Source organism: Solanum lycopersicum, chromosome 4, assembly GCF_036512215.1.
Source record: "Solanum lycopersicum chromosome 4, SLM_r2.1".
Lineage (NCBI taxonomy): Eukaryota > Viridiplantae > Streptophyta > Magnoliopsida > Solanales > Solanaceae > Solanum > Solanum lycopersicum.
The window spans coordinates 65,438,308-65,465,780 of NC_090803.1; the positions used below are offsets into that span (position 1 = coordinate 65,438,308).

The following is a 27,473-nucleotide window of genomic DNA, read 5'->3' on the forward strand; positions in this document are numbered from 1 at the left end:
ATTAAAAAATTATACCCAAAATATTGAACATGCAAAAGGTTCTCTTTTTATGAATTTAAATATATAGCCGACAATAAATTTCAAATTTGCACTCTTGGAAGCTTCTTATAAAGTTTTTGTTAATATTTGCTCATAAAAAATAAAAATATATTGTGTTAATTACCTCAATTATAATATGTATTACAACAATTATTTTGCAGCTGTTAGGTACACCTAAAAATTAGTTTGCTCAACTAATACTCTTTTTGTTTTTTTTCAACTGATCTATCATTATCACATGCTAATTCTTGGCCTTCACCACAATTAATCATTTAGCAATTTTACCTTTTCTTCCACTCAACAATTCTTCCACACATTAAAAATAATTATATAATTAAATCTTTGTATTAACAATATTATTATGTAAATTTATTTTCTTAAAATGCTATCGCAAAATTTATTATAAATAGTATAATATTATTATAAAGAAGACTGTCGTATAAAAATTTATCCGTATATAAAAAACAACTATAAATTTGTTTGTTGAACTTTGAAGTATACCAATCACTGCGTTGGTTATACTTAGTGATCATTAAATTAATACAAAAATCCATGGTCTACCAATTATTCATGTTTTTCTTTAAAGTAAAAAAAAAAAAAAAACTTAGTCTATCTTACATAATTTAAATAATTATTTGATTTGTTTATTGTAATCGTTAAGTACTATAGTTGACTAATTAGGCTTAATTTAATTTGTAGTCTTCCTTATAGCATTTTAATAGTCCTACGAACTTAATTATTTTAAATACTATAAATTTCATTTTATATGACGACATTTAATTGAATAAAAAATTTAATATTTAAAAATCATACATTAAATAGACAAATTGAAGAGTTAAATGAATTTAGAATATTCTTAAAATATTGAAGGGAATTAAAGCAGCACCTTAACTTAATAGCTTCATTTCTTGTTTTCGAGTGAAACGTATATGCTCAACCCTTTATGCATCACCATTTTTTAATCCTTGCGTCCGAAAATAATGAATCGGTTGGCTCTTATCATATATTAATAATAGAAAATTACTAAAAATGATGTGATCAGTCTTTAAAGGTTAGTATTATATATTAGGCATAAAACTTGGCATCCTCTTAAACTTGTTCATAATATAATTATCATTTAGATACTCGAAATAGGACTTGTTTCAGAATATTGAACAAATAAACATATGATAAAATGTTCTTAGAACGACGACAATTAAAAAAAAAAGAGGTAGAATAGCTAAACAATTTTCATGTTCCAAAAATGAACAAGCATCCTCTATATACACATGAATAAATAGTGCATGAAGGCCATGTTCATAAGTACTCTGTGCAAAAGTACTACTAAATATAGTAGCATACATATTAAATGATTAAAAAAAAAAAAACATTGATGATAAAAAAAAATTTTAAAAAAATTCAAGAAAATTTTCTAGGATCAGTAACATTCATCCTCCAATGTTCATCTTCAAATCCAATTTTTCCAGCCAATTTTCTATTCCATTCTAATTCAATTTTCCTTTGCTCTGTCAATCCACAAAATTTTTGTAAACTCTCATCCATTGAGTCATGTAATTTCCACCATGTCTCGTGCGCGATATCGCTAGCATAAACACGTTGATCACCTATGTCCCAATTACAATCGTAGTCTCTGTAACACACCCAAGGTTTTAACCCGAGATAATGTATGGAGTATACTTTTGGAGGATCTGCCGCGAATAATTGATTCTTAACGCTGACCTCATTCGAATTATTTGACCAAAAATTCTTTAAGAAATTAACTCTTCTAGGCAACCTATGCCACCATACAAATACCTCATTAAGGAAACCTTGGTCACCTCCATTATATGAAATGATCTCTTTTGTACGTTTCATGAACATTTTGAAGGTGCAATTTGATGGCTCGATCACCATTATTCCGGAATTGAAGATTGATGCATCGTTACCTGCAGATGACAGATTCAAAATTTAAATATTCAAACTCTATTTTTTCATTTTTAGTGTTTTAATTCGATTGTATACGAATTTTAAGAATCGTATATATGGTCTAAAAACTTGTGATTTTATACCATGCCATAATATTTATATAAAGAGTGTTTAAATCATTAAACGTGTTTATTTTGTATATATATATGGAGAAAATATTTTTCAGAAAGTTTTTCAATTTTTCTATATTTAGTAGGTCAAATTTTGATTTTTTTTTTTTAAAAAATGACTTTGATAGTGGAAATAGAGATAACAAATTCTATAAGTAACATGTTACGTTGATTGTCTCCGGCCCAACCATGAATCCACACCCGTTTTCTTATATAAAAAAAAAAGGCTAGTAAAACAAAGAAAGTAAGACGTATAAATTGAAATAACTGATATTACCTGTAGCGGTCATCTGAGGAAAATGGAAAAGGAGGTCAATGTTACGAAGAACGATGATATCAGCATCAATGAAAATGATTTTATCATAATCCGTAAGCTGCCACAACCTGAACTTGCTGTAATTATACTCGTTATACGTATTTTTCTCAGCTCTAGGGTTTCTTATCCTCTTTATGAACCGGAGCTTCCACCCTGCTTTTATAAGCGCGTCGCGTTTAGATTCAGAAATACTGTTATCCAGAAGAAGAATAAGGTCCCGTTTGGTTCCAGTTCGAAGAAGACTCTGAGCTAATGTTATTGCACCACAAACATATGTTTCTGATGAATGAAGAACCGTGGCATAAGCTTCTCGCGTTGGTACCTTTGTGCTTCTTTCTATTTTCGATATATCATACACTTCGTTGATTTCTGTAATCAAAATATGTTTATAATATTCAGTAAATTTAATCTGAATCATATATTTTTATCATTGGTAACAATGAACATAAAATATTGGAGGTTAGTAAAGTAATTAATAATTAATAGAAAGGTCTTAGCATGTGGACTAATAAATATTTGTGTTCAATTAAATTGTATTTATCAGGTTTTCTGATTAGTTGAACATTCATGACTTATCTTATTATGAAGAGAAAAAAATAATATTTGTATCATTTTTGTGTATTAGTATAAATTTTCATGACACGCCTTAGCCAATATATTTTGTATATATGCAAGTAGACATTTAATTTCTCAAAATCTACCAAACATTTTACTGACTATTTGAATATTTCAACCTCCTTTTGGCACCAACCACTTAAAATCAAACTTCTCACCAATAAATGTTATACACACCATTAATATAAAAGAATATTTAACGCTATCATGTCACTTGAAAAATATTTACAGAGTAAAAAAGTTTAAAATATGCAATTTGTAATCATGAAAATAGAATAAATTATCTCTATAACAAAGAAAAAATGATTTGATTATAAAAAAAATCGTAACACTAATAGGTATATATAACTAAAAAGTCTCAAGTTAGTTGCCAGACAATATTAACCAAGAATATTTGAGAATATTATTACAAGTATGAGATAACCAAAACGTTTGAGAAAATTATTATAATTTGGTGAAGAGAAAAAAATTCAAAAAAATATTTTTATTATTCAAAATAAGTATAAATATTTGTTACTAATTTTTATCGTAGCAGCGCCTGTAGCTCAGTGGATAGAGCGTCTGTTTCCTAAGCAGAAAGTCGTAGGTTCGACCCCTACCTGGCGCGTATTATTTTTTAAAATTATTTCGATACGTCTCGCATACTAACTGTGTCATTTTTTTTTAATGATCAACGTAATTTAACATGTTAGGAATTAACACATCCCATTCCAATATAACTTGAGCATGATCACAACATCAACCTACTATGACATTTTCTTTACGATCAATGTAATCCAACATGCTGGGAATTAACACATTTCGATCATTGTAAACAATGTTCGAAATTAACACATTCCAATACTTCTTAATAATGATCATTGTTATTTTTTATGATCACAACTGTGATTTAACATGTTATAGCAGTTCGATCATCGAAGAAAAAAAAATAGCAATTAGTAAAAGTTTGAAAGTGTAAACATACCTTTTCCCCATAGAGGCAAAGCCAACATACAAGAACCAATAGGCAGTGAAACTTTTTGAGCCAATTTATCCATATTTGACTCATAATACCACCAATCACCTTCTTTTTTCTTTAACTCCTCACATCTAAACATTTCAACCATAGGTCTACACTTGCTCAAAAAAATCAATTTCATTTTCTTTCCATTTCCTCTTTTCACAGCCAAATTTGCAGCCACAAGATTCACTTGCAACCTATAAACATCTCTTCCCCATCCTTCTTGTGGATATTTACATGGTAATTTAACAACTAACATATCCATATTATCTCTATAGTTGTTAAAATTTGGCATTGGTATTTCAGGACACATTGGTCCATCCATTTCTTCTTCTTCATCTATCCATTCTGGAAAAATATCTTTCCATTCAAATAAATTCGAGACTTTCTCGAATTTTATGTTTGTTATTTGGCCATAGATTTTCCATTCACTAACATCTTCACCTTCCATATTTACCATTCCTATCTTCATTCCTCTCCCCATTTTATTTAAAAAACTCGGCTTTTCGCGCTTTAATACCATCTTTTTCTCTTCATTCATAACTATTTTTTCTTCTAATACTGCTTTCATCTTTATCCCTCCTTCTCCCTACTCAAAACAAGAAGAGAAAAAAAATAGTTCATGTTTTTTTTTTTTTAATTCAAACAGATGAATATATCTAGAGTTATAAATTTATTGATTTTGAATAAAAAGAATGGACAATGGTCTATATTTACGAAATAAATTAATTTTATCCTTCGTTATACTTTAGAGGTTATTCATAGCCTTGCTGTTAGCAAATCGTGTCGTACTTGTAAATGCAAGACGATTTGCTAATGACAAATGCATGAATAACCCTAAAGTAATATGAAGGGTTAAATTAAGATATTTCGAATAATAAAAAGTAAATTGAACCTTTTTATTACTAAAAAAACAATAACTCACCTTTTTCTTTAAAATATCTTAATTTCACCCTTTGTTATGCTTTGAGTTCATTCATATCTTCAACATCAACAAATCGTTTCATATTTGCTCTTAGTCATACTTTATTCATTAAAAAAGTCGAGCAAATATAAGACGATTAGCTAATACCAAGAATATGAATTGGTCCAAAGTATAGCGAAGCGTAAAATTATTAGACATTTCCACCTATACAAATTAAGAAAAAACAAAAAATTAAAGCTCACCTTACCTTATGATGACATTCTCTCAATGAACATCTAACAAGAGATGTTGCATACTCATGATAAACATAAGTTGATGGCTTTAGAAGAATAGCAGCATAACCAATCAAGAAACAAGCCAAAAAAACTAAGTTGATTTTTATGATCAATGCTTTAGAAGGAAGGGACTTCATAATCATTTTTCTTTTTTTGGTATGTTGTGTATAGAAAGGAGAGTGCTTAGTTTTTCTTTGTACTATATAATAAAATGTGAAATTTTCACTCTCTCCAACCTTAATAATATTTTTAATGAGCAAGTAAGATAGTTGATTAATTTAAAAGTGAGTGATTAACATATATTTAAGAGGGATTTGGCAATAGTTGTTAGAGAGACAGAGAGGAGGCCTAATTATGAAAAGATTAAAGAATAAGTAATTAGAACTACTAAGAAAGCTCCAAGTGTTGTTTACTTGTCTTTTTAACATTTCATTTTCTTAGCTTGGACATCAATATATATAAAGGGAAGGAGATTTAAATTGTTTGCCATATGTTTTATAATGTATGTGTTGTTATTATTTATTTTTGAAAAAAAATAATATTATATTATTTTATTTCCTAAAATACTCATCCTTTATTGTTAAGATACAAAGTTGATAATGGCTGTTGAGTGAATTCGTTTTTCTTCAAAGGGAAGGGCAAATGGGCTTTTTTTGCTGTTGAGTTTAACTTTTGTTTATTGATAATATGTTATTATCACACTAGATCACTCATAAAAGTGAGTTTATTGACGTAAAAATAAGATATAATATATTATTATTATTATTATAAATAATTAAATTACACATATAGGCGGTTGTATACTTATTATGAATTTAATATTTTTGATGTGAAAATGATTCTTTTATATAAAAGTTCTTTTTGAATATCAATAATAGTAAAATATGGATTCATAATTTTAATAATATAATAAGCGCAATGCTTAGAACTTTAAAAGTTGAATTCATAAAACTTAAATTATGGATCAATCTCTACATACAATGGTTTTGTTTTAATTCTTTTGTAATATTATCAACAGAGGCCGAATTTTTCACCCTTGTTATACCAGGTTCATATAAATCTAATACTTTCAAAGCGAAGTATAAATTTATGAATAAAATTTTATAAAATTATAACAAATAGCAGATCGATAGATAAATATAAAGTCAAGCTCATAAAATTTAAAATTCATGATTCACCTCTAATTATCAGAGGACATGAGTTAATTTCTTTTTCAACTTAGCAGAGTGCTTGCCATTTGGAGTAAGAATTACTAAAATAAAATTGTGAAGACAAAATAATTAAGAAAACGTTAAAATTCATATTTTTTAGAAATATTTGGAAGAGCAGCTAATAACTTAAGGGCAACAACTTGTATAGTTGTGCTGTCAATGTCTTATGAACAAACAAATGTCACTTTTAGCTGTTACAAAATTGCAAGGTCGCACCAATACTTGATTTTCTACACATTTTTAGAACTAATATAATGTATTATAATAAATAAATAAATAAATAAACCAGCAATGATTATCTTTAACAAATGATCATTTTAATAGGCTTTAGGTGAGATAACCACTCTTTACCAAAACAATAGATTCCCATGTTGATATTAGGGTAGAAAATCATTGTTGTACACTCAATGTCAACCCTTTCAATGATTTACATGAATATTACTCCCCGCCATCGTGATTTCTAAACATAATTATCTCAAATTATTTATCATTTTAATTTTCATTCTGTCTTCAATAATAATTGTTCTTGAAAACTACAAACACTTCAATTACAGAATATTTATTGAAGAAAGATCATATCTTACAACAAAAATGAGTATAGAAACGATTCAGTACTGAATATTTATTGAAGAAAGATCATATCTAATAAAAAAAAAATGAGAGTAAGAACAAAACAGGACAAGTAATTTGAGATGAACATTAGTGAGAGAAAATGATCAAAACCACTTTGTTAACAACATATTAATGGAAGGTACATTGTTGCAGATGAGTCAAAAATTGTCTTTTTTAGGTTGTTCATTATATTATCACTACATATATCCAGAAGTGACCTTTATTATGTTTCTAATTATTTTATACCAACAGCTTCAGCAGTTAGTTGGTGCAAGTTACGAATCAGCGTGCTCAGCGATATCGTCTACTGGAGCATGACTCACAAGTCAAGACCAGTAACACTGGATGACACAAAGCAACACACCACAATTTAAGAACATGTAGTTAATAATGTACCAGAAGAGCACCACACAACTTTACTAATTTTCGTCGCAAACTGAGGGTATCATAACTTGTTATCGTTTCATTCATTCTCAAATAAAATGGGAGACCATCCTGGGATAATTTACCTCTGAGTCAAAACATAGATCAACAATTCAACTTGTGCAATGTACAGATGACAGACACCAAGTAAATTGTGCCTCTAGTTACCAACTCATTGACTTTTAATGTATATAACATGTTAGTTGTTCCCTCCATTAAATATTCAAGCAAGAACTTGATCATTTATGTATCTTCTTAAAGCTAATCCAGCAGTACCTGAACATATAAAGAAATTAGTAAAAGCTTCTAGAAATTACTGATAAAACAAGTCAGAGGTAGAAAGCATACGGAGCTTAACTATTTGGATTATTCGGGTCGACCAAGTGCAGAGGAGAATATGAACCTGCCTCTATATTGATTTGTTTCAAACAGGAGCTGCTTGCAAGAAATTTATGCTTTAGTAACATCTTGAATGTGCTGTGAATGACTTTTACCAGGGGGAATAAAGATGAGGTCCTCCCAGCCAGAATTTCTCTGACTTATCTGCCACCGGAAACAGAGAGAAGTTTAGAGTAGTAACCGAGAGATTTCTCTGCTTAAACAAAGGATAGAATAGAAAAGCTTTTAGATGCTATCTCAGAAATCACTTTTTCTACGCCGTTTGAAATTCAAATTTGGGGATAAGCTACATCCCTTTTAATTTTTCATTTCAGCATTGCCTTTGTGTTTTAATTTCTCACTTCTTCCTTTCAATTTTCCAGTAACGAACCATTTAAAGATGGGCAAACATCTTTTGACAGTGTGATCTGCTGGTGCAAGTTTTTAGTATTTTCCCTCATCCCTTCGGGAAAAAAGGGTAATGGGTAAAAGCTCGTAGATAAGTATTAATTTCTTTGGCTTATGGTTTACTCATTATGTTACTTCCTCTGAAATGAGTACTCATGGTATCAGTCCCTCAACATGTTCCGGACCAAGATGTAATTGATTCATCTTTACAACGTGTCGTGCGATAACCGATTTATTGATGCATGAAACGAAGAATTCAAAGTATAATTCAACTTCTAAAATTCACATATAAAATTTCCAAGCAGGAAGCACCTACCTCCATTTTTTTCAGGACATCTTCCAAAGTCCCTACCTGTAAATAAAGAAAAAGAATACTAGCAAGTTAACGTTAGCCGATATAGTCTCTTGTTACAATGACGGGTCAGATGACAAAAAATCTTGACGGATACAGAAAAGCCAGTAAACCTTGTATTTTCATGGACAAGCAAGCCCCTATGATAGTCCGATAGGAATCTTTGGAATGGAAAAGAAACACTTTTCTTTTGATAACTTACAAAAAAGATACTGACTGTAAGAGGATTGGCAAGGTGATTTTTTACATACAAAAGATTTTAAACAGCAAAGCATTAATGTCCTTAACATACATCAAACCTCTTTCAGGGTTCTTAACTCTGTTTCCTTCTTGTAATTGAAGTAAGAGATTTTACATTAACATGATAATTGACTAAGGAGACTCGGCTATATTTTTCAAGTAAAAACTTTCAACCATTAATCCTCTCCATTACATGCAAAATTTACAATGTTAGGCTCTCCAAGTGAAACCTGTAGCACGTAAATTCAATTTTTTAAATCCTCTACGCATTCAGACAATGTTACACTTGATAAAAGAGAGATCAATGCGAATGAAATTTACTCCAAAACACTTACTAAAAGTAAGTTCTCAGAGACATCATATATTCACCTCTTAGCATGTTTGACCATTCTTAATCTATTTGCACGCCCTATCAGAAAGAAAACAGAAAGATAAAAGTGATTATGATACCATAATGTGCTGAGAGACACTAGATCCTCTCAATGCCCTTGATGATAACTCCTTTTCTATATCCTCCTGTATACCCGAAAAGGAATTCAATGAAAACCATCACGAATAATAACTATATCTAATTTTTTGTTTCTTCTGACTAGTTCCAGTTCAAGATATTAAAAACCAACATACCTTTCGAAAGTATATTGGACAGTATCGTCTGTTTCTCTTTTTCACAACTAGGAGATCTGACTGCACAAGAACAAAAAGCTACAGAATTAAGCGGAGTTTAACCATATTCAGCAGTCCACTCTCTGATATACAAAATATTTAGCAAAAGCTTTCCAGTGAGTGAAGGCTCATAATTCAAAAAATACACAGGCTGAGCATGTAATGTTAGAGTTTTTTTGCATACAGTTGGCAAAAAAGTTTATATGCTACCTGGAAAACAGGGACTCCATCAAATCCAGTCTTTACATCAGAAGCTTTTAACTGTCACAGGAAAAGACAATGTTGAGATGAACAGATTTTTTTAATAAGCATGCATTGAAATATTATGTTTAGCCAAATAGATATTTCCAGGAGGAGGAGACAGAAGTTGGGTGGCAATGGAGGTCAAGCCATTAATAATCTATGCTTCATTTACTAGACTAGTGAGCAAGAGCCTACATACCAGGCATGTCAGTAACCCAAGTTCAAATCTCGAAAAGACCTCCATTTTGGAAATATTTGAATTAACAGTAAAGAGAAGAAAAAACAAGGGTATGTCAGTGGACCTCAAAAATTGATGGGTTGCAAGCAATTCTACCACCTCTGGAATCTGGTCATTAGTTAAAGCTACATGCCAGTGTACTTTCACGTAAAACTATCACAGGTAGATGAATATACATATACAGTATAACTTTCACTTGCACAACTGAACAGGCGTCCTTGTGCAATTCTACTACATTCAGTGGAAATTACAAGGATCCCAGACACAAAACTTAAGGATGACCAACATGGGTAACTACCTCCATTGCATTCTTAATTTGAACAGGATCTGGCAAAAAACGAAATGCGATTCCTTCAACCTTCAACATGTAAACCTGCAAAGTGATACCAACAAGAAAGACGTGTAACTATTCAAAATACGGGACAAGTGCCTGGCAACACCTTTAGGAAGAAATGGAAAAGCAAAAAACAGAAATTCTTGCACATACAGACAACTGCAACTAGTTGCAGTAGATTATTTAATGTACACTGGACCTGTTAAATAGAGACAAAAATGTCTTTCATTCTTAAGTTAAGCTTCAATTTTTTCTTTTTAATTTAATAGCAGAAGAAGATATATTAAACGGGACAGATCAGACGTCTGAGGCTCAAAAGGAGCACGATAGGATCCCCTTTTTTATGGATGAACAAGAGATACAAAATGTATCAATAATGCATACAATTTATCTTAATGATGTAAAAGAGAAGAAATCACTAAAAGGAATGGTAAAGGAAAATGGCTCAGTAAATTAATCTTAACCTGAGATGGTCAGGTAATCTAATCGAGCCTTATCTCAAGGGGTGCGTTTGAAAAGACTCCATTGCTTATGCTAAATACCATGCATGCTCTGTTTTGATTCAATCAATCAACTATGTGTCAATCTAAACAAGTTAGGATCGGTATCTCCATTCTGCTGTATTTGAATCCAACACTTCTTTAACTAATAAGGGACGATTCAATAACCATCAAAGTTTATACCCATTCTTGCAAGAAGAAGTTATCAATATATGCAAAGAAATAGATTGTACATATACACACAAGTCGATCATCAGTAGCTTCTGACTTTCCACCAACCAATCTTGATAAGCACTAGAGACAAAACTGTCCATCACAAATACCATATCTATTACCAGACACTTTCATGGTACTAAAATTTTGCTAAAGTTCAATCCTTAAAACAAGAAAATGGCCTTCTCCATAGAGTAATCTAATGTCACTCCTAAAGTTTGCAATTCTTTTCAAATGAATGTACAAACTTTTAAAAGGAAAGAAGAAAATAATCACCAAAGCAGATACATCCTTAAAAGAAAAATTCCTAGCAAAAGGAAACAAAAATTCACCTGATCAAGTGTCAACGGAACTACCTTAGCTCCACCTCTCACTTCCTTCTTCCGCAACCGTACCTGAAAATCTTCACGTGTTCATTTCTCCACAAACAAGCCTTCCATGTATATCAAAACTTCTATAACAACGCCTCAATTGCAAACTAATAAGGTCCACATTATGTCTTCTGTATCTGCTATCTTATGTATCAATTCCACTATATTCAGGTTCAATACATCCCAAAAATAAATAATTTGACCTTTGAAGGCAATGTTCCAATGATAATTACCCAATAATTTCTTTTAAAGCAATCATCTTTAACTTAGTTTTCTCTTTTGGGCTAATTTATACATATCTTTTCCCCTTCCTGCTACCCTACTTTGATAAAGGAGTTCATCTCTCCTTTCACTCTCTTCTATAGAGAAAAAATTCGATAAATTCATTTTAAAAAATGAAGTTCACCTGAGCAAGAAATGCCTCGGCGTCCTCTTGACGGAAGCACAATAATCCGATTGACTTCGCACTATTCGGGTCCGAAATGAGCACGAATTCATTGTTAGAATTGCTAACTGTGTATACAGAAGTTCCAGTTAATGTCTTAGCAACATAATCCGAGCTCAAACCGGTATTTTTAGCGACCTTCTCTTGACGCTGCGACACCGAAGCGAACGGAAGAGATAGATGATAAGAATGCAACGGCAACGAACAACTCCTCCCTATCGCCGCTGGCAGCGGCTGCTGCATAAAATCGGCGGCGATTTTAGAACTCAGCCGTTTCGCTTCGTCGAATCGGTTAGCGAGTTCAGCACCGAGTCGGGAGCAGTGCTGGTGGACGAAGGTGGAGAGAGACAGTAGAGGACTACTGGAGGGTCCGAATCCGCTTGAGGGTTTGGACTCCATTGATTGTTTACAGAGAAAGGGGAAGAGGATTCGGAGAAGAAGGCTTTCGTATTTCAAGTTTGGGCTTTCGGTTCACATTAGGTCCAATTATTATTATTACTAATCCATCTACTAAAGGCCCATCCATCACAAATCACAATATATAATAGTCTCGTTTGTCTAGTTTATATACAAATATTATATAAAGAATATCGGCATAAGATATAAATAGGCACACTCAAACTTGATCTCAACTATTAAGTAAAAATATCTATTGAACTCAATTTGATCTCAACTAACAACCCCTCTATTTTCCGTGGACACTTGATGCTGATGTGACATGTAAATTTTAGAGGTGTCTAGATGATTACTTACAAAGCTGGACGCTAAAGATGAGTCGAAGTATCTAGATGTGCATACTCAAAGTTAAAGTGTTAACTTGCCAATTGAGGTCAAATTTGAACATATCTGGTCGTTTTGTTCACAAACATCAAATGCAAGATCAAGCAACTTGAAGCCAAGTGTGGTGTTTTTTCATTAAAAAATAAACTTTTGAGATCTTTGTTTATTACTACGTGCTTGTAAAATAGAATAGGAGGGGTAACGAGGGCAAATTTAGCCCATTTTAGTAACGACAAGGACATATTTGACCTTCATAGTAATGAATGACAAATTTGTTTTAATTGCATAGTTCAAAAACAAATTTGATCCTTTTCGATTCTCCATAAAGTAATTAAATATAGGGATGACTTCTCAATTAATTTTCATGTAACTTGTATAGTACAAAGTTGACACAATTAATTTCTTATCTGCATTGTTTCATAAGTTATTTAGTTGGAGTAAGACCTAGTATAAACCACAAAGATGCAACAATAAAAAAATAATCAAAGCTTATTAACTCAAATAACCTCCATTTTATATTCACCAAATTATTGTTCGATAGTACATAAAAAGTTTCTAATGACCTGAAAAACATATATTCGTACGCATATTGTTTTTAGACTTGGCATTTACATGCAAGTTAAAGTTGTTACTTGTAACTATTAGACTGAGACTTCAATCTCATGTCAAATTATGTTTACATAGACACAAATAATGAAAATAATTACATGTATATAAGTGATTGGAAGCTGGATGAGAAACAAGTTACTCATATTAATTTTTGTACAACTTATACATGTTTAGTAGGTGGATAAAATCATAGAAAATAAATTATACATGTACAAAATTAATACAATGTTTAGTTGACAGTTAAGAAATCTGCACAATTAATACATGTATAACTTATGATGAAATCTATTTATTATTTAATGCATAATAGAAAGTGGAATAATTAATTCTAATAATCTAATGTATGTCTTATGGATAACTAATACACGAATAACTCATATCTGCATAAAATAATGGATCGACTAATTCATAAATAATCACTACATTACTAATAGATATCAATGCATAACTCTAACCAACTACCAAAACGATCATTAGAGATCGTTTAATTATTCTTATCCATTATTTGATTATAATAGCAAGAATAATAATAATTAATAGTATCATGAAAAGTTATTTCGAGAGTGGAATAATAGATGTTCTTCAAACTATTTTCTATTTTAAATGATGGAGGGTATTTTTGTAAACAAACAAATTATTCTTTAAATATTATTGGCATAATACATACATTGGATTCTAAACTTGGCTTCAAATTTTAACTTTGACCTTCAACTTTCATTATGCACAAACATACACTTTAACTATCAAATTTTTTTAAAACACATGAGTCCTACATGGCAAAATACATGTAGGACACCACGTTGGACAAAAAATGACATGTAGGACATGTGTGTCTATTTGTTCAACTTTATATAAGTTTAAGTGTCTACTTGTGCACACCCAAAGTTGAAAGACATAAATGTGATTTGAAGCCAAATTAAAGGACATATTTATGTATTGTGCAAAATTATTCAATTCATTAATTTTTCGTACTCCTAATATATCTAATTGTACCATAACTTGTCTTCCAACCAAACGACCCCTTAGTACATAGGTTTGCATATATAGAGCTCATGTACATAGTCTAAATTGATTCAAAATTTTCAAATACAAACTAAATCAATAACAATCAAATTTTACAACCTCGAGGTGTTTTCATATTTTTAAGTTTTTTCAATTTTCTTTGGATCTTTTCTAAAAAGTATTCACATACTGTGAGATTTTTATACTTGACTCGGATTGTCAACTCATGTCTTTACCAACTTAACGCTTAAACTCTTTTAAATCATTTTAAACACCTCCAAAGGATGATATATTCGTTTGTTATATATCATAATGTAAGTACATGGGTACTGTTTGGTTGTCCAAAGTATAATTATGCCATTAGTTTGATATTTTTTTTCGACATTTCATACTTCTACACTGATTTTATTATGTATATATATACGTATACATTTCACAAATGATGGGTTTGTTTTAATAAACTGCGTTCTCTCTCACAGAGGCGCCAGTTTCATATTTAAAAAAAAAACACAAATCTTTCATCTTCTTTGGTTCAAAATTTCTTGTGAAAATGAATAAGGATCAAGTACCTGAGCTCTACAAAATTTCGAATGAAAGTATCAGGCTGACTGAAGCAATTGATCAAGTAATTGAGAATCAAGAAATTGATAAAAACAGTTCTTCATACGTTGAAGAGTTTAAAGAAATCAAAGCTAATCTTCAACTGTTACTCAAAAATGAAGATTCCACGAAAAATGTTTTTGGGACGGAATGACAAGGTATACAAGAATCTCAACTGGGTTTTCTTTTTTATGATTGTTTATCCTTTTTCAGTTTAGAAGTATTGCTATTCTTGATGAAAATTCTATTTTATGACTTATTTCTGTTCTGTCAAGAAAACCCTGTTTTATGACTTAAAATGTTTTTGGAACGCAATGGCAAGGTATACAACAATCTCAACTGTTTTTTTTTAATGATTGTCTAGCCCTTTTCAGTTTAGAAGAATTATTGTTCTTGATGAAAATCCTGTTTAATGACTTAAAAATGTTTTTGGGACGAAATGACAAGGTATACAAGAATCTCGATTGAATTTTCTTTTTTATAATTGTTTATCCCTTTTCAGTTTAGAAGAATTACTGTTCTTGATGAAAACCCTGTTTTATGACTTATTTTTGATCTGTAAAGAAAATCCTGTTTTATGACTTAAAAATATTTTTGAGACGGAATGGCAAGGTTTACAACAATCTCAACTGGTTTTTTTTTTATATGATTGGTTAGCCTTTTCAGTTTAAAAGAATTACTGCTCTTGATGAAAATCATGTTTAATGACTTAAAAATGTTTTTGGGACGAAATGACAAGGTATACAGGAATCTCAATTGAGTTTTTTTTTTTATGATTGTTTAACCCCTTTCAGTTTAGAAGAATTACTGTTCTTGATGAAAACCCTGTTTTATGACTTATTTCTGTTCTGTCAAGAAAACTCTGTTTTATGACTTAAAAATATTTTTGCGACAAAATGGGAAGGTATACAACAATTTCAACTGTTTTTTTTATGATTGTTTAACCTTTTTTAGTTTAGAAGAATTATTGTTCTTGATGAAAATCCTGTTTAATGACTTAAAAATGTTTTTGGGACGAAATGGCAAGGTATACAAAAATCTCAATTGGGTTTTCTTTTGTATGATTTTTTATCCCTTTTCAGTTTAGAAGAATTACTGTTCTTGATGAAAACTGAAGGAATATTGATTGTAATGAAGTGTTAACCTAATAAGGGAATACATGGGAGATATATATAGGAGATATAGGAAGGAGTACTAATCCTAATAGGACTAGGATTGAGGAGTACTAATCCTAATAGGACTAGGATTAGTACACAGTAAATACTAATATTATTTAATACTATTTATTTAATAGTATCTGTTATTATCCCCCCTCAAGCTGAGCTGAGCGGAAGCGAACAGAAGCTTGGAACTGAGGTAATCGTGCTGTCGGCTCGGGAGAGGCTTGGTGAGAATATCAACCGGTTGTTCTTCAGTGGGTACATACTGCACAGTCATGGTGCCGGCCTGAACTTCATCGCGAACAAAGAGACAATCGGTATCAACATGCTTCATTCTGGTGTGTAGGAAGGAATTCTTGGCCACACAGATGTTTAATTTGTTGTCACAATAGAGAGCAGGAACAGTGTGAGTGGTGCGGAGTTCGCGAAGAATATATGTGACCCACATGGTCTCAGCAGCAAGAAGAGCAAGGGCGTCGAGGACCGAGAGACCTTGTGTTGTTTTTTTGTACACCAGGAGATCAGGTTCGGCCCAAAAAAAATGAGAAACTCCGATCTAGATTTTCTGTCATTTTTATCATTCGCCCAATCTGAATCTGAGAAACCCCGAAGCTCCAAGTCCCCGGGTCGAATGAGTAAACCACGACCAAGAGTGCCAAAAATGTACCTGAGAATGCGTTTTAGACAATGGCAATCATGTTCACTTGGTTGATGCATGCGCTGAGCAACTCGATTGACAGCAAACTGGATGTCAGGACGGGTAATGGCCAGATACTGTAGAGCCCCAATGAGGCTGTGGAAGTGGGTGATATCGGCAAAGGGGGTGTCGGCTCCATTCGTAGACGAAGAGACTGTCATCGGTGTTGGTTGACTGGTGCATTTTTCCAGTCCAGCTTTCTGCAACAGATCTCGAGCATATTTTGACTGATGAAGAAACAAGCCGCTGCCTGTCCGAGAAACCTCCATTCCCAGAAAATAATGTATCGGGCCAAGGTCCTTTATTTTGAAGGTAGTATGCATAGCTCGAGTGACATCCTGAATGAGAGCTGCAGTAGAGCCTGTAATAATGATATCATCTACATAGACAAGAAGAATGACTGTACCGTGTGCTGAATGTCGAGTAAACAGACTCGTGTCGTGTACGCAACACGTGAAGCCGAGTCCCTAGAGGAACGTTTTCAGACGTGTGTATCAAGCACGGGGGGCTTGCTTGAGCCCATACAGAGACTTCTGGAGTTTGCAAACATGTTGAGGGAAGCGGGGATCAACATAGCCCGGTGGTTGCGTCATGTAGATAGTTTCATCAAGCATGCCATGAAGAAAAGCATTGGAAACATCCAACTGATTGATGAGCCAATTGTTGCGTACGGCGAGTGACAGTACTAGGCGAATGGTTTCCTGCCGAATAACAGGACTGAATGTCTCGGAGTAATCAAGCCCATACTCCTGATTGTAGCCTTTAGCAACCAAACGAGCCTTGTACCTGGAAATACTGCCATCTGCATTGTGTTTAATTTTGTACACCCATTTACAGCCCACTGGGTGCCGCCCGTGGGGCTTAGGTACAAGAACCCAAGTTTTCTGATCAGTCAAAGCCTTAAACTCATCATCCATAGCATGACGCCAATAAGCATTTTTTGAGGCAACAGAGTAGGTTGTTGGTTCACTATCGGGAAGAGGTGTATTTGGTAGTATGGTAGCCTGAAAGGTTTTGGGTTTAAAGATACCGGCTTTGCCACGGATTAACATGGGATGAGTATTGGGAGGTGGCACGGGCAGTGGTGATTCGGGGGTGGCCGGGAAGGATCCAAAACGGATCGGGCTGAAGATGTTGTGGGTATGGGGTGGTTCGGGTTGGTTGTGAGTGTGGGTGGTGGTTGCGGGTGTATTGTGGGTGACGGTCGAAGGGGTGATGAGGGGTGGTTGGGTAGTAGGTGGAGGTGTGGGGGAAGGTGGTGAGGGATCCTGTGAATATGTTGGAAAAAGGGGAAGGACGCCAATGAATGCTGTATTTGTGGAGGAGGAAACAGACTCGTAGGGAAACTCATTTTCGACAAATTTGACATGACGAGATATGTAGACTTTATGAGTTTGTGGGTCAAGACAGCGATAACCCTTGGAGGTAGGATGATAGCCCAAAAAAATACAAGGACGGGATCGGGGTTGTAATTTGTGAGTAATATGAGGGCGTAGGAAGGAGTGTTAACCTAATAAGGGAATACATGGGAGATATATATAGGAGATATAGGAAGGAGTACTAATCCTAATAGGACTAGGATTAGTACACAGTAAATACTAATATTATTTAATACTATTTATTTAATACTATCTGTTATTAAAAACCCTGTTTTATGACTTATTTTTATTCTGTCAAGAAAACCCTGTTTGATAACTTAAAAATGTTTTTGGGACGCAATGGCAAGGTATACAACAATCTCAACTAGATTTTTTTTTATTGATTGTCTAGCCCTTTTCAGTTTAAAAGAATTACTGTTCTTGATAAAAACCCTGGTTAATGAATTAAAAATGTTTTTGGGATAAAATGGCAAGGTTTACAAGAATCTCAATTGGATTTTCTTTTTTATGATTGTTTATCCCTATTCAATTTAGAAGAATTACTAGTCTTGATGAAAACCCTATTTTATGACTTATTTCTGTTCAGTCAAGAAAATCTATTTTATGACTTAAAAAATGTTTTTGGGACTGAATGGGAAGGTATACAATAATCTCAACTGGTTTTTTTTTAATGATTGTTTAGCATTTTTCAGTTTAGAAAAATTACTGTTCTTGATGAAAATCCTGTTTAATGACTTAAAAAATGTTTTTGGGACGAAATGGCAAGGTATACAAGAATCTCAATTGGATTTTCTTTTTTTATGATTGTTTATCCCTTTTCAATTTAAAAGAATTACTGTTCTTGATGAAAACTCTGTTTTATGACTTATTTCTGTTCTGTCAAGAAAATCGTGTTTTATTACTTAAAAATGTTTTTGGGACGGAATGGCAAGGTATACAACAATCTCAACTGGGATTTTTTTTTATGATTGTTTAGCCCTTTTCAGTTTAGAAGAATTACTGTTCTTGATGAAAATCTTGTTTAATGACTTAAAATTGTTTTTGGGACTAAATGTCAAGGTATACGAGAATCTTAATTGGATTTCTTTTTTATGGTTGTTTATCCCTTTTCAGTTTAGAAAGAATTACTGGTCTTGATGAAAACCATGTTTTATGACTTATTTCTGTTCTGTCAAGAAAACCCTGTTTATGATTTAAAAATATTTTGGGACGTAATGGCAAGGTATACAACAATCTCAACTGTTTTTTTTTTATGATTGTTTAGCCCTTTTCAGTTTAGAAGAATTTCTGTTCTTGATGAAAATCCTGTTTAATGACTTAAAATGTTTTGGGACGAAATGGCAAGGTATACAAAAATCTCAATTGGATTTTCTTTTTAATGATTGTTCATCCCTTTTCTTTTTAGAAGTTTTTGATGAAAACCCTGTTTTATGACTTATTTCTGTTTTGTCAAGAAAACCCTGTTTATGACTTAAAAATGTTTTTGGAACGCAATGGCAAGGTATACAACAATCTCAACTGTTTTTTTTATGATTGTTTAGCCCTTTTCAGTTTAGAAGAATTACTGTTCTTGATGAAAATCCTGTTTAATGACTTAAAAATGTTATTGGGACGAAATGACAAGGTATACAAGAATCTCAATATTTTTTTTTATGATTGTTTATCCCTTTTCAGTTTAGAAGTTCTTGATGAAAACCCTGTTTTATGACTTATTTCTATACAGTTTACTAATCAATTTGTTGTGTCTCGATAAACGTGTTTATGACTGAATTCTGATAAAGAAAAAGATTGTATTTGTAGATTTGACTCTTCCAGAAGAGTTTGATAACGGAGATCCAACAACCAGCAGCAGCAGGTTCGAAGGGAAGGTCGTTGAAATCCTCCGAACTTGTAGGAATAATCTAGCAATACTTAGAACAACAAGTACTACATCAACAGTTCCATTATTCAAAACCAGAAAAACATAATCGAGAGGGTGCAAAATCTTCTTACGAAATTCATCCAACATGAAGGTAGTGGTGTACTTCTTAAGAAATACTAAATATCATTTATGTTGTAATATATAAAGAAATTTTGTTTTCCGTTTATATTTTACTACTGATGTTTTTGATCTATTTCAAAGTATAAAGACTATCATGACAGCGACGATGATCTTCCTTATGCTTATGGAGAAGAAATACATGACCAGCTGGAACAAGAGAATCCAGAGTTGTTTGACATCATGTATGCATCGCCTTTTTCTCCAGATGAGGATGAAGATGCAGTTGCAATTTGGATATCGACTTTCCATCGTGACAAAACTGATTAGTGAATATAAAAAAAATAGAATTTGGTCACGGATGATGATGACGATGACGATGTTGAGGGCTTAGATGATGAACATATCATACACAACATGATGAAGCTGGAGCACGAAACTCTAAATCTAATAAGCGATCCCAAAGGAAATGCTTTACGAAGAAACTCATTCATTTACTTTGTTGACGTAAGTCTTCAATTTTATTTTAACTTGTTGTTTTTTATGAAAAAGAGGAGTATAATAATGCTTGCATTTGCTATGCAGGCTGCTAGAGAGTTTTGTTTCAGAAAAAACACTGTCTACGTGGCAATGCTACCCCTAAACAAATTTCTATAAGTGAGGGTCATAAGTGTAAGTATTTCTTTTTTTAATTGTGTGTGTGTGAGATTGGTCCTAATTGATTAACAAATGATTTCTTTTTTTCTGTAGAAAAAGCGCTTAAAGTTACTACCGTGTGCTTGTTTGTGTCTTGCTGTGAAAATGAATCAGCGGATGTATAAACAAGTGAAGCCACTGTTGAATGATGTCAAGTCCCGCGTCATGGATGGTGAATCAATTGGCTGGATGGAATTGTCTATTTCGAAAGCCCTTGACTGGAAGATACACGTGATTACACCTTTCTTTTTCACGGCATTTTTTCTAGCAAGGTTGTGCGCTCATTATGCACTGGTTGATTCAAAGAAAGAAGAGATTAGAATGAAATCAGACAAAAACATAATGAATGTTGTACAAGGTAATGGATTAACTCTTAGTTTGTTAAATTTCCCCTTTTTAAATTGTCTGTTTATAATAATCATGAATTAATTTTTTTGTACAGAGGGGAGCCTGTTGATATATGACCCTTCTCAGATAGCAATAGGGGCAATCATATTGGCTATGGATATAATTTCAATGTGGAAGACTTTGAGGCCTTGTCTGTAAAAGAATTTTTTAACTTGGTAAGGTGTTCTTAATTCACTCTTAATTTTTTATCTTTCCTTTTCTATATTGTCAAATTCTAACACTTAATTTTTGTTGCTTTCAGGATGCTTTATTCAAATGCTATAATGCATTGCGTGTTTTTATGAAAGGCCTCATTTATTTTTGTCTCTGAAGTCTGAATATATATCATAGCTTTGATTTCAAACTTTAGTTTTTTTATGTATGATATATGACTGTTTAAGTTTGTTACCGCATTGTTATGTGATATAAATGTCTTTGTTACTATGCTTACACGTCTTTATACCATATTTGATTTGTTGATGATAAGGGTTTTTTAAATATCATTTTGTTCATTATAAAAATGATAACTTTGTGCCAGATTGACTCAATAATTACTTTTTTTTACAAATTATAAATATAAAATTACCTTTTTACTCCTCCGAGTGCCATCCAAACTTAATAACAGGGACTTTGTAGCTAGCGGTAAGTGGAAATCCAAAAAAGAAATCCTCAAACATATTCCTATTTATTATATTAGTATAATCAAATTTAAAAAATGAATAAATTATATTGGTATAAAAAATAAAGTAGCCAATGAATTTCCCTGTGGCCGCCAATCTCTTCCGATCATAAGCCCTAAAGCGGTTACTTTATCTGTGAGTTTTCTCCGTCTCTAACATACATGTTTTTGAGTTAATAACTTTGATACTATCAATTGTTTTCACAAGTTATTAACTCTAGATTTTTTATTTGCCTCTGCTTTATCGAAAAATCGGAGAGTTTATTTGTTAAGAAATTTTCGATTTTTAGGGAGTCGGCACTTAATTTTTTAAGAAAAATTAAGAAAACTTGTTTTCAAATAACTTAAACAGAAAAATCGTTTGAAAACATTTAAAAGGGTTCGGGAATTCTTATTAACGTCTTAGGAAGGTTTTGAAGGCACCTAAGACGTTCCGTTTAATGCGGCTTTCCGGCAACTAACTATTTGGCTAATAGTTGTTTTAAAATTTGAGAATTTTATTTGAAGTCAAACTTCCTAAAATTTAAATTAGGCGAAGCTTACGAGTTCAAAATATTATCAATTTGAATTTTGGTTCAATTTTAGGTTCGATAAAACAATATGACTTTCGACGGGGATCGGAGTTTTCCTAACTCTAAGCTAGCGGCAACCAAACAAAAGCAAATAAACAATATAGTAAAAGAGGGAGAGACAGAGAAAGAGGGAGATTGGGTCCAAATCCCGGGTTCACCTAGAGCCGTCAATATGGGCTAGGCCCGTTGGGTTGGCCTGGCCTAACCCGAGATTTAATAAGGATTGGCTAAGATGTTTGGAGCGCATTTAAGAAAAGGGCTTTTTAAACCCGGTCAGGCTAAGCCTGTTGATTTGAGGGGCTTGAGAAATATTGATAGGGCCGACCCGTGGGCCAATAAAAATTAATTAAAAAATATAATATAATATTAAAATTTAAAATTAAAGAGAGTCTAAACTCAAAATAATTAGGTTAATATTTCTATGGGAAAATTGTATATAATAGCAAGCTATTAATTCAAATTAAATGCTTTAAATATACTTTGATTTAATTGTATCCTATATAGCAAACTATAGCTATTTTCGCCACTCTTTGGTGAAATCTCGCTCGCCACTCTCGTTTGATAGCAGACTCGCTCGCCTCTCTTGCTTTTTATACAAACACAAATGTATAAAATGTGTTTGTGTTTGTATAAAGCAAGAGAAAATTGTATAAATACATATATATTCATTCCCCTCTTCCATATCTCGCCCGCCACTCTCCCTAATCTCACTCGCCACCGTCGCCTCTCTCGCTTATACAAACCGAAAGGAAATGTATAAATTGTGTTTCTGTTTGTATAAAGCGAGAGAAAAATTATATACACATACAAATATATGTATTTTAATCCTATACAATTATAATTATACTATAAAAATTTTCCATGCCCAGTTTCTTTTGTCTTTCTCTCTTTCTGGTTTTATACAAATTTCAATTGTATATAATTTCTCTCTTTCTCGTTATATACAATTCGATTCAATTGTATATTCCCTGCCCATGTCTCTTTTGCCTTTCTCTCTTTCTCATTTTGTACAAATTGAAATTGTATATAATCATCTTATACACTTATAATTATACAATATAAATATTCCCCTGCCCAAGTCTCTTTTGTCTTTCTCTCTTTCTCGTTTTATATAAATTCAAATTGTATATAATTTCTCTCTTTCTCATTTTATACAATTCATTTTATACAATTTGCTTCAATTTAATATGTATAACAAATTACACATATATATGTTTGCTATGGAGCACAATTATGCAAATTTTTGCTATAACATAAAAATATGAATTTTGTGTTTGCTATATGTGAAAGTTGTCCTATTTCTATTAATATATTTATTATTTACTTGAAAAAAAACTTAATAAATATTATAAAGTTAATTTTATTTGTGGATTTGATTAACAAGTAGTAACATTAACATGATATAATATTGTTTTGTCAAAATTTATGATAATATTTTTAAATTATAATTTATAATTTAATTTAATAATTATAAAAATATATACTTTTTTTAAAAAAAATGGACTGGCCCGGCAAGCCCATAGCCCACATACTCGTGGGTTGGGCCGACTATTTTCTGGTCCATGTTAAAAATGGGCTAGCCCGATTTGGTCTTTAAAATGTCAAAGTCTGTATGGGTTAGCCCGAATGGGGTGGACTAGCCCATATTGACAGCTCTAGTTGCAACTTAGTTTTAGATCCCCTTTTTTGTAATATTATTATTATGAGATTTTCTCAATTCTATGGACAAACCCTAACTTCAATTCAATTCAATTCAAACTGATTTCTCATTAATATTTTTGGCCAAACGAAATTTTAAAAATGGTAACAAACCAAACTAGGAGTAACTAGTATATGTATAATTAATCCTCGTATAACGAATAGTTACATAAATAATATTCACACATTAACTAATCCCTTCATTGTTAATATCTGCCTGGTAGAGTTCTATTGGTTTGTCCGGGGGCGTCATGCACATGTGTTGTTTAAATTTTTACTTGAGATACATGCTTCACACCGACTTACTTGGGTAGAAAACCTTTTTTGCTGCATAAAGTTTTTGAGTCCTTTAGATTTCAAGTTACCTAGAACACTTTGTGCTTGTCTTGTGTAGGCTTTGGTCTCCATTCCTCTTTCTATATTTATTGGATATAATAACCGAAGAAGAATGGCTGATGGACAGGTAATTCTGGTTTCCACCTAAGCTTTTTTTTTTTTTGACATCCCACTTCTATTGTTTATCTATTTATGTGTAGGATCCCAAGATTGATGAATTGAATGAGGAGTTGCTTGTGGTCATTCTTTCCTGTTTATCCGTGAAGGAGGCAGCAAAAACCTGTCTTGTCTCTCGTAGTTGGAGATACTTATGGCAGTATACGACTGCCTGTTTTTAGATTTATGATCGCGATAAAACATCTTACTCGCGAAAGAGCCCATGCAGTTTTATGAAGTTGGTAAATCAAGCTTTGGTATTGCACCAGGGTCCAACTTTAGATCAATTCCGAGTTGGTTTTTGCTATTCTGGTAGTTGGTACATGTTTGATTACTGGGTTAAGTTTGCCATTCATAAGGAAGTAAAGTTATTTGAATTAGACTTAGCAGTAGACTGATGGCAAAATTGTGGTGGATGGAGTAAATATGATTTTCCAGACATTGAGAGATTGTCATCTGGGGACAATGACAAGCTAAAATTTTCCAGATTTTGCTCTAATTCAAAATCACTAACCCTGGTCAATGTCAGTCTGAAGAAGGAGATCATTCATTTTTCCTATCCAATTGTCCATGTCTTGAGCATGTTTGTGTTTCAGGTTCTAGACGCTTGGAGAATTTGAAAGCTACTGGTCCGCTTCCAAGTTTGAAATCCATGGAAATATCACGGTGTCCCTTAATCACGGGTTTGGAGGGTGATGCGTCAAATCTAGAGTCATTTACATACATTGGGCCTCATATAGAGATTCCTTTTCGGAATGTCGACTAGCTATCTGAGCTAACCATTGGACAAGGTTGTTTTTTTTTATACGGAAAAAGATCTAAAATACCCTTAAAGTATTGAAAATGGTACAAAATTACCCTTCATCCACCTATTAGCTCCAAAATACCCTTCCCACCCACCTATTGGCTCTAAAATACCCTTGGCATCCACCTTTGGGTTCAAAATTGACCACTTATTTAACGGTTTTAAATTTAAACTATTTATATATATTTTTAAATATGTGACACTGAACTATTTGTTATAGTTTAACTTATTGGTATAATTTATAAATCAATCCACTACCCACTTATTACTAATTAAACCCCACAATAAACTGTCACATTACTAATGCAACAACAGGAAAGCTACTGCCAATGAGTGGTTTTAAAAATTTGAGGTGAAAATATCTATATAAGTAAATTATCATACATTCATGTGTCTAAATAAAAATTACCGCTAAACATAAAAGTCTGACTATATTCGTCTTAATTATTCTTTTATCTCAATTATGTGATGTTACTTTATAGATAACTTTTTTTAAGGTTTTAAAACAAATCATAAATATTTATAAAATTATATTAAAAAAAGGTGCATGAATTAATTTGGGATGTACTATTATCATAAATTTCGAATTTAAACTTGGAAGAGACTCCCATTAAAAGTATCTTCCTAAAAATTAGCGGCTCAACTTAAATTTAATAGGGGCTTCGATTCGGACTCGACTAATTTTGCATGTCATTTTCAGGAATCTACAATTTTATTATATTTTAGTAGTGTTTAGGCGAATTTGATATTATAATTGATTTATTAATTAAGTGGAGTATAGTTAGTAATTAATGGGTACTGGGTTGGATTTTTAAAAATTATATTAATAAATTAAATTATAACCAATAGTTGAGCGCCAAGTATTTTTAAAAATATTTAAATAAATTAATTTTAAAACCGTTAAATAAGTGGTCAATTTTGAACCCAAAGGTGGATGACAAGGGTATTTTGGAGCCAATAGGTGGATGAGAAGGACATTTTGAAGCCAATAGGTGGATGAAGGATAATTTTGTACCATTTTAAATGGTGCGTTGTGAGGTTCTTCTTCTTAAATATATACTTCTTCACTTTTTTTATATTGACAAAAGTTGTTATAATTTTGTGGTCTAGGTTATTTGTCCTTATAGTTTCCCTTATAATTTCCCTGTACTGAACAATCTAAGAGAGTTGGAATTGGACATTCAGTTAAACGCTGGTAGAAGCCTACACTATTTCACACCTTTTTACCAAGGCATGTCCTTTGTTGTCTAGTTTCATTGCTCGGGTAAGTTAATATATCGTATTTACTTTCATTTATATTGTCTCATGTTTATGTCCTGACCCTTTTTTTTTTTTTCGTTCGAGGCTAGATAACATACACTAACATCTTGTATGATGAGGTAAAGTAACTTGTCACAAAGTTTTCATATATCCATTGTATTTGGTCCTGATGGGAGGTCTTATTGTTTTATTTTTGCAGATTTTGGCTTCTCCTCGTCAATTTGAACATAATCGTGGTGTTCACAAACATCTAAAGCTGGTAAAGTTAATTGGCTTTACTGTTAGGAAGCAGGTGTAAACGCGAAAGCTAGCAAAGCAAATCTCAAAAGATCACGAGTAAGAAGACAACGAGAAATATACCAAAAGACACAAAGATTTAACGTGGTTCGGTCAATCGACCTACGTTCACAAAGGAGATGAGCAATCCACTATAAATATAAGAGTACAAAATACAGAGGGAAACAACCTCAACCAAATTCACTCAGAATACATGGGGGAGGTTCACACGAGTGATAACATATCAAGCTTGTGATCCACAATTTATCCCCCTAACTAAAACTCTCAAAGTCATTAAGACTACATTGTGAATGCTGATTAAGTTAGAAGTAACATTTCTCTATTTATAGAGTTCTATACCTTTTCCTACCAGAAAAAAGGATTAGTCAATCCAAAACCTTATCCTAAAAGGAAAATCTATTTATAGTAAGAAATCAGGACAAATAAAATCCAACATTTACAGGATGTATAAGTGATTATGAGCTTGTGTTACATTTTCTAGAAATAGGAGGCTCTCTTGAGGAGAT

General features: G+C 32.3%; 2 protein-coding genes, 1 long non-coding RNA gene and 1 other non-coding gene across 7 annotated transcripts; 2 read left to right on the top strand and 2 right to left on the bottom strand.

Annotated features, from left to right (window-relative positions):
* Nucleotides 1–1,255: 1,255 nt before the first annotated feature.
* Nucleotides 1,256–5,667, bottom strand: LOC101255391 (UDP-glucuronate:xylan alpha-glucuronosyltransferase 2-like). 2 transcript variants are annotated; one of them, XM_004238111.5, is made up of 4 exons: nucleotides 5,218–5,667; nucleotides 4,010–4,634; nucleotides 2,392–2,799; nucleotides 1,256–1,964 (listed from the first exon to the last, which is right to left on the bottom strand). In XM_004238111.5, the coding sequence occupies exons 1-4, from the start codon at nucleotides 5,386–5,388 to the stop codon at nucleotides 1,438–1,440; spliced, it is 1,731 nt and encodes a 576-aa protein (XP_004238159.2). In that variant the 5' UTR covers nucleotides 5,389–5,667; the 3' UTR covers nucleotides 1,256–1,437. The 2 variants fall into 2 exon arrangements, with proteins under 2 accessions (XP_004238159.2, XP_010320335.2); XM_010322033.4 differs by having other exon boundaries at nucleotides 5,213–5,424.
* Nucleotides 3,580–3,652, top strand: TRNAR-CCU (transfer RNA arginine (anticodon CCU)). Its single transcript has one exon. It is a non-coding gene; the product is annotated as a tRNA-Arg (tRNA).
* Nucleotides 5,668–7,511: 1,844 nt separating the features above from the next.
* On the bottom strand, nucleotides 7,512–12,388 carry LOC101255688 (protein TIC 22, chloroplastic). 3 transcript variants are annotated; one of them, XR_741298.4, is made up of 9 exons: nucleotides 11,838–12,388; nucleotides 11,393–11,455; nucleotides 10,312–10,386; nucleotides 9,743–9,793; nucleotides 9,494–9,553; nucleotides 9,320–9,385; nucleotides 8,594–8,629; nucleotides 7,850–8,034; nucleotides 7,512–7,767 (listed from the first exon to the last, which is right to left on the bottom strand). XR_741298.4 is itself a non-coding variant. In XM_010322034.4 (8 exons), exons 1-8 carry the CDS (start codon nucleotides 12,273–12,275, stop codon nucleotides 7,942–7,944), a joined length of 882 nt encoding a protein of 293 aa, XP_010320336.1. In that variant the 5' UTR covers nucleotides 12,276–12,388; the 3' UTR covers nucleotides 7,512–7,941. The 3 variants fall into 3 exon arrangements, 1 of the variants encoding a protein (XP_010320336.1); XR_741299.4 differs by having other exon boundaries at nucleotides 7,840–8,034; nucleotides 11,838–12,387; XM_010322034.4 differs by having other exon boundaries at nucleotides 7,512–8,034.
* A 14,132-nt stretch (nucleotides 12,389–26,520) lies between these two features.
* Nucleotides 26,521–26,962, top strand: LOC138348354 (uncharacterized). The gene is made up of 3 exons (XR_011220918.1): nucleotides 26,521–26,674; nucleotides 26,760–26,789; nucleotides 26,870–26,962. It is a non-coding gene; the product is annotated as an uncharacterized lncRNA (long non-coding RNA).
* The last annotated feature ends 511 nt before the right edge of the window (nucleotides 26,963–27,473 follow it).